At 36.2% G+C, this 15,843-nt stretch overlaps 3 protein-coding genes across 6 annotated transcripts; all 3 read left to right on the top strand.

The window, feature by feature from the left end:
* The first annotated feature begins 6 nt into the window (after positions 1-6).
* Positions 7-6,583, top strand: LOC140829561 (ADP-ribosylation factor GTPase-activating protein AGD3-like). Its single transcript, XM_073192876.1, has 16 exons — positions 7-99; positions 387-449; positions 1,151-1,195; positions 1,919-1,984; positions 2,080-2,127; positions 2,230-2,325; positions 2,406-2,447; positions 2,748-2,963; positions 3,078-3,209; positions 3,311-3,535; positions 3,674-3,760; positions 3,834-4,169; positions 4,618-4,763; positions 4,869-4,962; positions 5,429-5,913; positions 6,093-6,583. The coding sequence occupies exons 1-16, from the start codon at positions 37-39 to the stop codon at positions 6,208-6,210; spliced, it is 2,262 nt and encodes a 753-aa protein (XP_073048977.1). The 5' UTR covers positions 7-36; the 3' UTR covers positions 6,211-6,583.
* An 832-nt stretch (positions 6,584-7,415) lies between these two features.
* Positions 7,416-9,965, top strand: LOC140829562 (inactive leucine-rich repeat receptor-like protein kinase CORYNE). Its single transcript, XM_073192877.1, has 2 exons — positions 7,416-8,832; positions 9,453-9,965. The coding sequence occupies exons 1-2, from the start codon at positions 7,964-7,966 to the stop codon at positions 9,760-9,762; spliced, it is 1,179 nt and encodes a 392-aa protein (XP_073048978.1). The 5' UTR covers positions 7,416-7,963; the 3' UTR covers positions 9,763-9,965.
* Positions 9,966-10,921: 956 nt separating this feature from the next.
* LOC140829560 (protein NEOXANTHIN-DEFICIENT 1) lies at positions 10,922-14,675 on the top strand. Of its 4 annotated transcripts, none has more exons than XM_073192872.1 (11): positions 10,922-11,050; positions 12,180-12,280; positions 12,370-12,453; positions 12,576-12,639; positions 12,845-12,891; positions 13,299-13,353; positions 13,517-13,555; positions 13,786-13,954; positions 14,078-14,150; positions 14,219-14,275; positions 14,354-14,675. In XM_073192872.1, exons 2-11 carry the CDS (start codon positions 12,183-12,185, stop codon positions 14,538-14,540), a joined length of 873 nt encoding a protein of 290 aa, XP_073048973.1. In that variant the 5' UTR covers positions 10,922-11,050; positions 12,180-12,182; the 3' UTR covers positions 14,541-14,675. The 4 variants fall into 4 exon arrangements, with proteins under 4 accessions (XP_073048973.1, XP_073048975.1, XP_073048974.1 ...); XM_073192874.1 differs by having other exon boundaries at positions 12,180-12,247; positions 14,354-14,673; XM_073192873.1 differs by lacking the exon at positions 10,922-11,050 and having other exon boundaries at positions 12,107-12,247; positions 14,354-14,673.
* Positions 14,676-15,843: the final 1,168 nt, after the last annotated feature.

The following is a 15,843-nucleotide window of genomic DNA, read 5'->3' as shown; positions in this document are numbered from 1 at the left end:
CTATCAAGTCAAAATCTAATATTTGCAGGTCCTGTCATGACAAAGTTCACCATAGCACTGAGGGAAATTGGGACATATAAAGAAGTTCTTCGATCTCAGGTAAACTCATTATTTGAATCTAAGTTTTATGGGATTTTACTCTTATTTATTTATATAGCCAGTCCTGGTGGAAAAACTGCTTTTATCCTCCCTGTTTTTTTTTTTGGAGAGATTGATGACATAATTAAAAATGATCTCAAATAAGTATTGTACAAAATTTGTTTGTTGGTTCTCATATCATTTGTCTAAATTATTGTCTGTCTCAAGGTGACTTAGTGTAAAGAAATGAGTGATTAAGATATTATGCTTTCACTTACCATTTGACTGGTTGCATTTCATCCTTTCAGGTTGAGCACATGCTGAATGAAAGATTGCTTCAGTTTGTGAACTTAGATTTACAAGATGTCAAGGTACATTTTTTTATCATGCTGTTTGATGAGAAAAATAGCTCATACCTTATATTTGTGGTTATAAGTTCCTCAATATTTCATGCAGGTTAATTTATTCTGTTTTACAGTTTATTATTATTTATGTAATCTACTTAATAAGGAAATCTCAGTTACTATATGTAGAAGATTGAAATTATTGTTGGATAAAGCAATAATGTTCTTCTGTCATGTGCCCATCCCTAATGATCGAACTGTAGTATTTTGTCTTATGATCGATCTGTTCTGAGGCATGTATTAAATTATTTCTACTCACAGCCTGTATTGCTTTTTTTTTTTGCATTATTTTTTTCGCTTGCTACTTTGTTATAATTTGAAAGCAATAGGTTCTCATGGAAAAACATGTTATTTCCTCAATGTGATGGCTTTGGTTTACTTCTATACAGAACGAATATGTTGTTTTCTTTTCCTTCTTGTCCATCATTCTATTTTGGCCTTTCATAAGTTTTTGGTTGCCTTTAGGGAACTCTTTCTCCGTGGTAATTTAAATTTAAAATATGATATGGTTTTCCGCAAAAACTAGTTAGTGATATTTCATCTGAATTTTACATGCATGCTTTGCGATTTTTTAACCTAATATATATATATATATATATATATATATATATATATATATATATATATATGTTTATTTATTTTATTCACCGACAAAGTTTATCATGCAGGAGGCGCGAAAGCGCTTCGACAAGGCCAGTCTTCTTTATGACCAGGTGATCTTTCAGTATAGCCCTTCTGTTTTTCATTTGTACTTAGCTTTCTGAAGCATTCTTCAGTCAACTTGATTGGTTTTCTGGGGTGACTGGGTGCGTGGGTGGTTAGAATTTGTTTGACGTCTCACATCGGCTAGATTAAGTCTTTGGGAGTTGTATACATGAATTTGATCCGCTCCCTTGAGTTAGCTTTTGGAGTCCAAGTCTCAATCTTAATATGGTATTAGAGCCAAGGCCCACCATTATGTGTTGAACTACCATATGGGCCACCCATTCTCTTGTAAACTTCACGCTCAATTCCTGAACATGAGAGGGTGTGTTAGATGTCCCACGTCAGCTATATTAAGTCTTTGGAAGTTGTATATATAGATTTGGACAATCATCTCCCCTTGAACTAGCTTTTGGGGTTGAGTTAGGTCCAAGTCTCAATCTTAACATAATTCTATAATAGTTTTATGTGATACGACTTATCCAATATGCCTGACAAGGATAGCTTAGCGTAATAAAAAAGTGTAGATGAGAGATCACCAAAAGCCAAATCTGTTTGTCCTAAATTCTATTACACTGGGGATGTGAAGTGGTTTTTATACTATAAACCAAAGAGAGTTTCTTGGAGCTGTATGGTTTTTTTTAGCTGGAAAAATGTGATTAATTTAAATTTATCATATACTATACTTTCCCTAGATACGTGACTGATAACTGTTGGCTAGTTTGTTGCTACAGGCTCGTGAAAAGTTTTTGTCATTGAGGAAAGGCACAAGGAGTGACGTAGCAACTCTTCTGGAGGAGGTAATGTATGGAACTTCAAGCCATGAAGTCAAATTATGTAGTTCATAGAAGTAAATGTCCGCCACATAACTTATTTTTGTCTGAAACACATCCAGGAGCTTCACCATGCTCGGTCAACTTTTGAGCAGGCTCGATTTAGTCTGGTGTGTGATAATTTCAGCTTTTATTCATTAGATCTTGTGAACACAAATTAAATCCAGTCGCTGCATCATTACAAATCCTTTTTCTGAATGCTAACCATCCAGGTAACTGCTCTTTCTACCGTTGAAGCAAAAAAAAGATTCGAGTTCTTGGAAGCAGTTAGTGAAACAATGGCTGCTCACCTTCGTTATTTCAAACAGGTAACTTAAGTGGAAAAACCCTGTAATGGTTGTGTTAATAGGATTTTATTTAAAGCCCTTTCATCTTTGATTCCATGTAGGGTTATGAGCTGTTGCATCAAATGGAACCATATATTAACCAGGTTTGTCCTTTTCCTTTTCCTATTCCTTTTATTTTCCTTGGTTGCAGTGTATTTGAGTGTGGACAATATGTCCTTCAAATTAAAGTTTTCGTCAATGGAGCTTTAATCAAAAAACAAAAGAACAGATAGTTTTCTTATTATCTTCATGTTTTATCCATCTTCTGAATTTGGAGCAAGATATGTTTACCTTCCATGGGTTAGCAGAACTTTGAGTGCGATACAAGTTCCTAAATCAGTTGCCACATAAGAAAAAAATTTCCTGATGGGAACTCTTGAATTTATGATGCTTATACTGTGCAGGTATCAACTTACGCGAAACAATCAAGGGAGAGATCCAATTATGAGCAGGCAGCTCTTAACGAGAGGATGCAAGAGTATAAAAGACAGATTGATAGAGAGAGCAGGCGGTCTTCAAATGGTTCCAGTGGATCTCCAAATGGAGATGGAATACAAGCCATTGGTAGGAGTTCACATAAGATGATAGATGCTGTAATGCAATCTGCTGCAAAAGGAAAGGTCGAAGAATATTGACATTTACAATCGTTTCTGAATTCTCATTACTGTACTTGTTGTCTCTTACCATTTTGTTTTATTCTGAGACGAATACTAATTTGAAGCTAATAGTTTCAGGTTCAAACAATTAGACAAGGTTATTTATCAAAACGTTCCTCAAGCCTTAGAGGTGATTGGAAAAGAAGGTTCTTTGTTCTTGATAGCAGAGGAATGCTGTACTATTATCGCAAACAAAATAGCAAACCTTCTGTGAGTAGATATTCAAGCTTATCAGAATGCAATGGAATTTTGTTAAATTTTTTTTTTCCAGTTCTCTTTTTACTCCCATTTAAATTATCATTTCATTGCAGGGGTCGGGTACTCAACTTGCGAATCAAAGGAATAGTTCTGAATTGGGTTCTGGATTACTCAGCCGTTGGTTATCTTCTCATTATCATGGCGGGGTACATGATGAGAAATCTGTGGCACATCACACTGTGAATCTGTTGACATCAACAATCAAAGTCGATGCTGATCAATCAGATTTAAGGTTTTGCTTTCGAATTATATCTCCAACAAAAAACTACACTTTGCAGGTCTGCTATCATACCTTAATGAATGACCTCTTGACTTTTCGATGTGTTTATTTTCTGTTAAAGTAGAAGTAAGAAACATCTACTTGATGATTAATTGTCTGCATTGGTACAAGTGACTTCTTTAACTTGTCTGTGCAGGCAGAGAGTTCCCTAGATCAAATGGATTGGATTGAGAAAATTACAGGGGTGATTGCATCATTACTAAGTTCTCAGGCTCCTGAGAGGGTACGTAATGTTTATTTACTGAACTGGCAATTTTTGTGTTCTAATTTTTGGACTTTGGTTGTTGATGTTTCAGTGTTTGTCTGGTAGTCCAATGGGCAGTGGTCATCATCGATCCACCAGCGAGAGTAGCTCTTTTGAAAGTGCCGACTTTGAGCATGGAGCAGTTGAAGAATACACATCCGATAGGTTTACTTCTGTTCAGACAGACCGTCCTTTGAGAAGTTCACAACAGCAGAGAGCCAGTTTAAAAATCGAGAAGCCAATTGATGCATTGCGGAAAGTCTGTGGCAATGATAAATGTGCTGATTGTGGTGCTCCTGACCCAGATTGGGCATCTTTGAATCTGGGTGTTCTAGTGTGCATTGAATGCTCTGGTGTCCACCGAAATCTTGGAGTACATGTATCTAAGGTATAGGAAATTGTTGACCTCTATACATACTCTCTTATGATTTTCACTAGGGTCTTGTGCATTAATCATCTTGAACACTTTTTTCAATGGTGGAAGGCCATGTCAGCGGTACATAAAAGTGACAGAAGAGATTTTATACATGACTTTGTGTTCACTTGAAATGGTTGAAAGACCAATGGGTTGTCATATCTGAAAAATAATAGCTCTTTAGCATCTTGGAGCTGCATGTATATGTCCAAGTTTTTCATGAGCTAGCTTACTGCAAATTATACATGTGCACCCTCTTCACGGGAGTGTAAAATGGGAATAGAGAGAGGTAGTATCAGTTCACCATTTCATTATATTTTTTATGATGGTGATGTTGTGAATTGTTTTTTACTTGACACAATGTGTTATCTGGATTTGCATACCCAGGATATTGTGATCAATATATTTTCCTTCCATGCAGGTAAGATCACTGACTCTTGATGTCAAAGTCTGGGAACCGTCAGTTATAAATCTATTTCAATCTCTGGGCAACACCTTTGCAAACTCAGTGTGGGAGGAATTACTGCAGTCAAAGGGTGTATTCCAGGTTGATCTCGGCTCTACAAGGTAAGGTTTCTCCATCGCTGAATGTAGTATTTATATGCTCATTTTAATGGTTTCTGAACATAATATTGCATAAGTTAGTAATTGATTCAATTTTTAATACTGAAGCTTGTATCGGCCTAATAAACAACAAATGCTTTACTTCAGCAAGCCCCATCATGCAGATTCAATTTCTACGAAAGAAAAATTTATTCACGCCAAGGTAAGCTTTTTACAGTACCTTGATTCTTATCTTAGATTTTACTACTATTTTTCTTTACCTTTTAGGCAAGACAGCTCCATACAATTTTGACATGACATAATTTGCAGACCTCAATTGTGCTTTTTCATTATAAAGATGTTAATGGAACCCGAGGAATCAACACCCATTTATGTTACCTTGCTGTTAATGTATGCATATCCGTCTCCTGGTGGACTATACATTATGTGGTTAAGAATTTATCACAAGTTTAGTTATTCATCAGCAAAATGGGCTTAAAGCATCAAATATCTTACATGTATATCTCAACAAACATATCTTTGAGTTAATAATAAATGCCAAATGTATACTAAAATGATCGAGATTGGCTTCCTCCCTAGCACCTGTTTATGTGCTTATCAGATCATGTGGGACTTATCAGATCTAGATCATGTGGTGAGCATGCAGAAATTTTATTTCCTTTTTGCAGTATGCAGAGAAGGTTTTTGTCCGGAAGCCCAAGCAAAATCGTCCAGTGGCACAACAAATGTGGGATGCTGTTCATGCCAACGACAAGAAAGCAGTGTATTGGCTCATTGTTAACTCTGAACCCGATCTAAATACTTTTTCTGAGCAAGTAACTTGTAACACTTCTCTTACCCTTGCCAAAGTTATGATGATGCGAGAACAGTCTGCCCTCGACCCCTACTCAGGCTGCTTGGATTCTGAGCAGTTGCAAAAGACATTTTCAGGCTCATTAAATATAGCAAGCACAGGTGTCGGCAATAATTACTTGGAGGACGTAGATGGGTGGTATTTGCTCCACCTTGCTTGCGAAACCGCAGATATTGGAATGATAGAGCTTCTATTGCAGTATGGTGCAAACATAAATGCTGTTGATTCAAGGGGCCATACTCCCCTTCATCGTTGTATCGTTAGAGGCAAAAGTTCGTTGGTTAAGCTTCTTCTGACAAGGTATGTGCATGCTTGGTAAACTCTGTCTCACGTAACTGATCCATCAATTTCTGCAACTATCACAGACAAAAAATGTAATGTTTGTGCTCAATAAATTGGATCAAAAGTGTGAGCTTGTATAATTATTAGTAGTGATATGTCAACTGTGTGACCACATAATAACTCTGCATTAACCTCAGAGGAGCCAATCTTCGAGCTGCGGATGATCAAGGTAAAACCCCACTTCAGCTTGCGATGGAATCAAATATTGAGGACAGTGAGTTGCTGGCTTTACTCTCACACTCGCATGGAGGTTAAATTGAAAAGAGAGTGAATTATTTGATTAATGTGAGATAGATTAGTGGATGTTAGGAATGGGTGGAAGTTGTAATTATGTATCATGGCTAAAGGAATTATTAACGTAAGAGTGGGTGACTGCGAATCTGTGATAGGAGGCTGCTGGTTGCTTTTGAATTCAGGATGGAAAAAGTGGCCATTTTTTGTGTTATATATAGTCGCTCCTAGAGAAGAGTGTGAGTGGAAGGAAGCATTTGGTGTGATGAACATGTAATAATGCTATTAAACGATAGTTAATTGTTTGTAATTGTGAGTCGTCGTGTGCGTGCGTGTGTTTTCTTTTTTCTCTTGGGTGGTGGTTCAGGATGAATGAAGTTTCGCGAGCATTGTATTGCACATGTTTTTGTTTTTATTTTGTTTAGTTTGCACGGCTGTAAGCTGTGAAGCTTTTGGTGAGGTGAGGTGAGTTGAGGTAGTTAACCAACCAACCAACCACAGATTTTTGTTGGAATCACTGTATGATGGATCATTTCCGGTTTTAGAAAATTTTAAAGATTTAGATGGACAAGAGCCTGTTAATGCATTAGAAGAATGTTTATTTCTCATGTTGTTATTCCAGCAAAGAGGAATTAGTCTGAAAGTTGTCATACTTGCACGAAGAGGCAGCCCAAAAGCAAAAACAAAGGTGAGTGGAATGGAGAGCACCGACACGCACGCGATGCAGAGCGAGCATAAATTATTATTAATTAACTAATAATCACGCTCCTGCAAAGCGATAAGACATTTTTAGCAGTCATTTCAGCATAATATCCCGTTGTCCACAAACAAATCAACGGTTCAAAATCATTCTTCCGCTTATTAGTAACGGTTCACAGAGACCCGTCCATGGTCGATGTGCTGAAGGCTGGGTCCCACTCCCAGTACACGATATTTTTATGGAATCAGCTAAATTTTTACAGTAGAAGGAATAGACAATCTTTTCCTTATCGTTTTACCCAGGAAAATTGATACAGGAGTAAAAAATATTGGATGTTCAGTTGTGTATAAGTGGAAATGATATTCGTTTTGAATCAGTACTGTAGTATAAACAATAAACACTACTTAAAAAATCAATTTTCAAGTTTTGCTTAATTATTAATTTCTGTGTGGCAAATTATCTTGTTTCATGTGTGGCAAATTATTAATTTTCTTTCTTTTCATTTTCAAATAAAGGTTATAAAAAATCCATACTGCCATTTCTGCTCGTTTACACCGTGCGTGTGAAACTCGAGCAAAAGAGCGTATCTGGTTCCTTTTCCACTATGAAGATTTTACCTGGACAAGAAAGATCGGCGAAACAACACTCTTGTTAAAGAGTTGGCCATTATGATTAATGGTTCCTTGAATCTTTCAATACCTGGCAAAATACAATCATCTGATTCTCACACTCTTCCCTTTTTTTCAAGTTTTGGAAGTTGGTTTTTCTCTAGTTTCTGGAAGTGTCAATCTTCACCCATTTGGGTCTTGAAGCTTACTACTGGAACGTTAAAGATGCCACCTTTCTTCAAAAATGTGGAGTGGAAGCTTAATATTTTCTTGGGGAAATGTGGTGTGGTTCCATCTCTAGATGCTTGAGGTCAAGTGTGGTTTAGTTCTTCGTCAATAGTAACTATACCCTAGTTCAGCTCCATCTTTGGGGAGAAGATATCTGAAATTTTTGGCTCCTTTGTTACGAGACAAAGTTGTTTGTTCCTTGAGGTTGTGCCTTCTGTATTTCTCGACATTATACTATTCTATGGAGAAGAAAACCCCTATACCTGGTATTTGCGGCTGCAAAGTCTTATCTATGGTCGTCCTGTTTATTTTGTACCTGAATATTATCTCTGCACAATGCTCAAGTAGGATGAGCCAACATTCACCACAATTTCATGTGCCGAACTTCCATAATGAGTTTCGGAGGATTTCTTGGAGTATATTGTTTGGCATCGTGGCAGGATTGGTATGCTCTTTTCTCTTTGCCTTGCTAGTTTGGTGCTTCATCAAATATATTAACAGGACCCCAATTCTTAAAGGCCCCGTTGTGTTTTCTCTCCGAATTCCTTCCAAGACACTAGAATCAGCTCTCTCTGATGAACCCCTGTTACTGGGGTCAAGCCCCAGTGGAAGGTATTACAAGGCTGTCCTTGACAATGGTCTCACTGTTGCTGTCAAGAGACTCGAGCTCTTTGACGATTGTTCTCCCGAGGTTCAGAGCAAGGCAACAAAGAAAAAAATACAGGAAGAACTAAAAGTTCTTTCTTGCATAAGACATAGGAATTTGATGAGTTTGAGGGCTTATGTCCGTGAATCATGTGGGTATTCATTGGTTTATGATTATGTGCCAACCGGAAGTCTTGAAGATGTCACAAAAAGAGTGAGGGAGAATCAGTTGCAACTTAAGTGGGAAATCCGTCTTCGTATTGCGGTTGGAATTGTTAAAGGAATGCATTATCTTCATTTTACTTGCGATCCTAAAAGATTGCACTACAATTTGAAGCCGTCTAATGTAATCATTGATGCGGAGTTTAAGCCGAGGTTGGCAGATTGTGGGTTGGCAGCAGTAATTCCTAATTTTTGTAGAGCCGCATCAGGCTACAACGCACCAGAATGCATTCAAAACTGCAGGTATGAAGTTTCCATGAGCCTGCGAGATTGGCTCTTGTATTATATTTATGCAACTGAACATCCATTGTTAGAATAAAGCCGTGGGTTCCGTTATGTCTATGTTACTTATATTTTATCAGTCTCACCCTGGAAGGGTAGCTGCTCCTATTAAGGTCAAGTTTATTGGTTCTTGGTAGCCTTTACCCATTAACGTAGTGTCATCTTGCATTCCTGCTGGAAGTTTCCTATGTCACGATGAAATGCCTAACTGACAACATGAACCTTGAAGGCTTTATGACCATAAAAAATTTGTTTCTGTTTCCATTTTGTCGCATCCCTTGCAACGTTATGGCGTGAAAGCTTCTGAAGAGAACTAAAAGTGCTGTAGGCTTAGGAAAAGCTAAATGTAAAGAGAGTAGGTTTTGTTAGTTGATTGGTCGTGTAAAGCTTAAATTCTCTTATTGTCTGAGAATAGGACTTGTTAGAACAGTTAGTTCAATGAAGTCCTCCGCTTACGTTCCCATTTTATTGCTGTAAAAAATGTAGTTCCAAAAAAAAAAAAAAGAAATCAATCTACACAGCTGCACCTCATATTATGATATATTTAAATGCTAACCATTAAATATTTTATTCTGTCCCAGGTATACAGATAAGAGCGATGTCTATAGCTTTGGGGTTATTCTGGGTGTTCTATTAACGGGTAGGGACCCGTTGGATCCATTCTTTGGGGAAGCCGGCAGTGGAGGAAGTCTGGGACAGTGGCTTCGGCATTTGCAGCAAGTAGGTGAGGCCAGAGAAGCACTAGACAAGAGTATTTTGGGGGAAGAAATGGAAGAAGGTGAGATGTCAATGGCTGTCAGAATTGCTGTTGTATGCCTATCAGATATGCCTGCTGATCGACCCTCAAGTGATGAACTGGTTTCCATGCTCACGCAACTAAATAGTTTATGACTTGTCATCTCAAAATCCTTTCAAAAAGCTCTTGGTTGTTCTCGCAGCTTCCGCAGTGGACCCTAGGTTTGCCGTGCTAGCAACCATTGAGATCCAGCATGACCACTAGCTCAGTAGTGTGTGCGTGCGTGCGCGCTCGTGTGACTTTATATGTGAATTTTCATTTGTCTCGTTTCTTTATAATGTGCCTATATATCTCTTTAGTCATGCTTTAAATATGTGATTATTAGTGTTTGGTTTTTTGTTATGGCAATCCACGTTACAATAGGTTAAATATTGATTGTAATTTTTTCAAAAGTGATTATGATATTTTAGTAAATAAATAGAAATTAATTTGACACTTTAAATCCGATATTTTTTAATATACAAATGTCTTTTACATCTGTTCAAATAAATGAATTGAGAGATGCATTATCTAAAAACAGTATTTTTTTGTTATTTTATTTAAAAAACTAATATGAGAATCATTTATTTTTCAAACATTCAACCTTAAATGATTTTTTTTAAACACCACATCATCTAATTTTTTTTCTAAATTTTTCTTAATCTATAAATTTAATCACTTCTATAAAATATAATTTTTCCCAACCTTCTCTCGAAATATTTAGATCATGATGTAGGAATCACTACAATTTTTAGGAAATTAGGATTCATGTAAACGAGGTAAGCAGTCGACTCATATCCAGGAATATTAAAAATTTGAAAACAAATTTCATTATGAAATAAATTTTTTATATGTAATTTAGTTCCATGCAAGTACTTTAAATCGATGATTTTTATTATGAATTAATTTCAAGTAACTTTTAAAAATTTGAAATAAAAGAGATGCTATAACAATAATCGTTTTGAGTTGGGAGATTGATTTATTACAAAAGATTTCACCTTATTAAATTCGGAAGACAAACTTTGTTTTTTGGAGTTTGAAGTTATATATTGTGTGTGTGTGTGTGATGATTCTTTGTTTGACCGATAAGTTTCTGTCACTTGTCTTGGCCACATCCATATACCTAATAAACCTACCTTGAGTTGTACCAAATTTTTTTTAAAAAAAATTAAAAATGCTAATTGCTGATCTTATCTATCACAACAAATACGTTTTATTTGGAATTAATTTTAAATTGAATGAAAAGTCTTCTTTTGATATTATGACCATAAAAAAGAAAAACTAGTTACTTGCAGTCCAGTTTAAAATCATTCCCTGGGTTGGGGTCTCCCGATTTTCTCTTATCCGCCAAGTGAGGAAACTGAAACAAACTCTTTCCTTTCCTGGGACTAATTTTAAGGTTTGGTTTTTGGCTTCAGCTTTCTCTTTCCATACTTTTTGCTCCATTTTAATGTTTATTTCGTTTGTTTTTCCATCTGGGATCTGCTAGTTTGTCATTCTTCTCCAACTGTCTATGCATTTTAGAATTGTGAAGACATGATGTTTGCACATTGTTATATGTACGATTGATTCTTGAACCTTTAAAGTTCGATTGAATGACGCTGAAAGCCTGATCGAGCTTACTAAATTGTCGAGTGAAATGCCCTTTTTTTAATTATTAATTAATTTCAAGAAATTATAAATGATTGTTTTTAATTCTGAATTAGCTCAAGAATAAAATGCGTGGATTTTATGCGACACTGAAAACGCCCTTGTTGTTTCTCGATGGAAGATGGAAATGTGATATTTAGGGAAAAAAAAAAGTATTCCCCAGGTTTTTATCGCCTAGAAACCTTGTAGTTTACATTACCGGTGGTGGGAGGAATGGCCTGGTCCTGATTTATCTGAAAATAATTTTTAATTTCTTCCACTTGGGTAAAACAAAATTCATTCTAATGTCATGACGGAATGCAACTTTTTCGATTATGCTATAAACGGTTGGTTATGCTTCATTTTTGGAGTGTGTTCATTATCAAAACTAACCACACAATATACTTGTTTTTGCATGTGTCCATCGTAATTTAGTCGTTTCAAGGCTATATTTTAATATTAATGTAAAAGTTTATTTCAACTTGTGCAACTTGCATGTACTTTGCAAGCTACGGTTTGGTAATAAAAAAATTTTGTATGCTTTTCTATGTTGTCTGCTGATAAATGCTAATGCATTAATATATAATATAAAATTTATTTTATTCAATTCCAACTTGCTCAACTTGCATGAAATTGTTCCCGGTGCTTCTCTCAGATACCTTTCCGTGCATTTTCACCACTGAGTCTTACTTCTACAGGATAACCAAATTACTGCTCAAGGTTTAATCCTGTGCATTGATTGGATTTTCCATCAAATGAAAATCACACGACAATGTTCGATTGTTTGTGTGTGATCTTCTTTACATAGGTGTTTAGGAAACAAATGCTGTGCTGTTTTAATCCAAACTTCTTCAGTGGCACATTTTGTATGAGATCTTAGCAGAATAACTTTTTTTCACACGAGAGTATGGAGACTAAAGAAACGATCTCACGGTTAGAATACGGAAAACCTCCATGGGTGTTCAAAGGCAGGCAAGTGTCGTCCCATGCTTTGGATAAGCAAATGTACCTTGGAATACCTGTTCCTTTCTCTTGATATGTAGATGGAAAAAGGAGTACTGAAACGTGCTTTAGCCATCTGTCTTGATTTTCAGTGCCTTATACCAGCTCCATCTTGTCAAGGCAGAGACAGCTCGAGCTTTCATCCCAAAAGAGTTCAAATTAGTGGAGGCATTTGGGTATTAGCAATTCTATCTCATTTATTTTTCATTATACTATTCAAAAAAACATGGAATGCATGCAAAGTTATATATTTCTCCTGATCTTTATTTAATACAAATTGCTATCTTATGCTCCGCAGTTATACGCTTGGTGGATTCTTTCTTGCTAATTACGAGGACAGCCCTGCTGGAATATTTGATGAGGTTGCATTTGTTGTACTTTATTTATCTAGTTATGATAAACCCACGTGAGGCAGCCTTGTAATTGGATTTCAAATGGACATTCCAGCAGTTGCTTGGAATGTACATATCTGTTTAAGAAAAACAAAGGGATAGAAACACACAGTGCTTTGAGCATGATTCTCAATTGACTGGGATTTTGTTCTTATATCAAACTTGTGCTTCTCAGCTCGTGGTGATTGCAGGAATTGTTTGGAATCCACCTACATCTTGTGCGTAAGTTTCCTATCGCATCACTGATTGCCCTCGGTATCATGCGCAACAAATATGAATGACATGCTTGAGTTCATACTAGTGTTGTCCATTAGATCGACTACTTTTTAATGCTACAATCCTGTTGTGTGGACATGAGTTTACTGCTTTACGTCCCTGTATAAGTTGTGGGTCGTCTTATCCAGGACAGAAGGCATAGGTTGCATTTACATTCATGCTTTTCACTTAAAAGAAAAAAGCAAAAATAAAATTCTTATTTTGGGAAATCTACATATACATGAAATTTCACTTTTTTCTGGCAGATTCATTCACCCATTATTTATACACCGCACAGAGAAGCCAGCATATTGATTATAGCTGTCTGATATGTGTCTAGATTCTTATCGTACATTATATTAACTTGACAACAGATGGGCTGCAAGAGTGCTAGTGAACAGTGACAAAGCGTGTGTCCATGGACGAAAGGTAATACTTTGAATCTCGGATTCAACATTTATCATGTCTTCTTTCAAAGAAACATCTTCAATTAAGGAGAGAACTTTTTGAATCGATTGATGCGAATTTTGATCACAAGTGATATACATACATCACATCAAAAAGTTTCCAGTGACAGTTCTTGTATTTGCAGGATGTAGGACTTCCTAGTCAAGTTGCCAATTTCACAAAGGTGAGTCACAAGCATATTGATTGCACTGTAAACGGTAATGGAACTATGATTTTACTCCAAATAGATCAACATTTATGGTGTTTGTGGGAGGTGTATATTTGTTTTCTGTCTTTGTCCAGAGTTTATTCACACAAAGATATATTGGTGTTTGAGGCATTCAATCACGTCACTATGTTACTCCCGTTTTTAAACTGCTGTTGTTGAATGTGATGTGATTTCTGTCAAACCAGATAGTTACAGCACTTCCTGGGACAAAGAAAGGTGGATTTGGCAGATTTCTCAGCAAGATCAGCATGAAGGATTCTCCTAGTTTTTCAAAGAATTGCATAGATATTCAAGTGAAAGAGATGAATAATCACACGGCAATCAACGTGTGCAATATCAACCTTAGTGCTGCTGGTGAGAGGATAGCGAGATTTATATGCACTTGTGAATTGGCATTTAACTGACATTTACTACTTCTGATCCTCGTTTTTCTCCATGTATGTATGCTTGATTTTCTATATATATATATATATAAAGTAATGACAAAACCTCCGGACGACTCGAAAAAGTGGATGGGCCCAGCAATCAAACTTTCCCTCCCAAGCTTTAGGTAGTTAGCATTATTATTCTACAACGACTTTTTAAGATATATGAATCACGTGAGTTTTGTGTGTGCAGTGGGCGCACAGAATATAATCCTCACCTACTCAAGTACTGTTGCCAGATCGAATGCAGGTTTCGGTTATGAATACGGATGACATCTTTCTGTCTGTGGTTGTATTTGAATTCGAATTCTAAGTTGTGGTTTTTCAGGTTAAGAGCCGTGCCAACAGCAAGAGTTTCAGGACCAGGTCCTTGTACATTTGACAAGGACAAGGATACAAATGGGGACTTACAAAGAAACCTCAGCATTGCTGTGATGCTGTCTAAGCCAATATTAGCTTTGGAGTTTAACACACTGAAAATGAAGGTGGAAGCACCCACTGTTGTCTCCCAATAGTCCACCGTCCATGCTAGTTTTGTTTTTCTAAAGATCGTGACTTTTGTAACACATATTTATCAATATGGTCACCTGTTGTTCCGTCAGTTGCTGGTAACCACTTTTCTAGAACTTAAAGCTCTGATACCAACTTTCTAATAAAATATTAAAACATATCCAAAAATATTAAAGGTGAGAGTTTACACAATTTTTATTTATTCAGATCAAAATATCATAATCGTTTTTAAAAAAATAAAGATCAACACGAGATTATAACTTTTAAAGTTGAATAAATTGAGCAGAAACACAAGTTAATTTTGGGTTTAATAAAACAAAAAAAAATGAAATTTTTTAAGTGAAAAGTGATTGTTTTTTGTTTGAAGGATGGATATATTATTTCTTAAACCCATGTGGTGTGTTTTTGAGAGACCTAATACAATACAATATACTATGTCTGACCATTTTTTGTTTGTCTATATATTGGTCTAACAATTTTGATAGACAAACTCTCTTTAGAGTGTAAGGTTCATCAAATCTAGGAGAAGTTTGGTTAATTTATTTTATTTTAATTCGATATTAGACCTATTCGCTGCGTTTGGTAGTTGGGATTAGATTAATAGTTGGAAGTTAATGCATGTGATAACAAACTTGCAATCGTGGACAATTAGTCTCAGTTTTGAAACTTATTCTTGTTTGGTACGCCTCATTTATCGCATGACAAAGACATCTACATTATTTTCTTTACCATTTTTACCCCTTCTACTGTACATAGATGGTGTCTTCTTTTTTTTGTCCTCACCCAAATTCCAGATCTCCGTAACTACTCTTCTCTCTCACTCAATCCTTATCCTCCCCCTCTTATACTTCCGACAACAGATGTAGAAGCGAAGTGGATCTACGCACGAAAGATCCGGAAAAATTGTGTTCAAGATTTCGATAATTAGATGGTGATTTTTTTCTGTTAAGTAATTTTGTTTCTTTTTTGCACTCGTATGTGCTGTACTTTTCCTTCTTCAAATCTTAGTCAAACAAACTTCTGTTCGTTAAACCATGACTTGTTCTTGTACACCATTGATTATTATTTTTGACGAGATAACAAAGCCAGCTACGACGCAGTCGGTGTTAGATTATTTTACATGGTTCTTTTTTCTGTTCTCAAAAAATCTCTTCTTGGGTGCGCTTCTTCAAATCGGAGCACATTATTTCTTGTGCAGATGTGAAAGTTTTATTCCTCAAATATCCTTCCATTTATTTAAGTGTGTTAATGTATTCCGTCCGAACATTTTTCGCATTTACAATTGAGTGCATTTTATCTTCGATGCAG

Source organism: Primulina eburnea, chromosome 4, assembly GCF_022965805.1.
Source record: "Primulina eburnea isolate SZY01 chromosome 4, ASM2296580v1, whole genome shotgun sequence".
NCBI lineage: Eukaryota > Viridiplantae > Streptophyta > Magnoliopsida > Lamiales > Gesneriaceae > Primulina > Primulina eburnea.
Note: the sequence above shows the minus strand (reverse complement) of the source record. Positions and strands in the feature narration are given on the sequence as shown.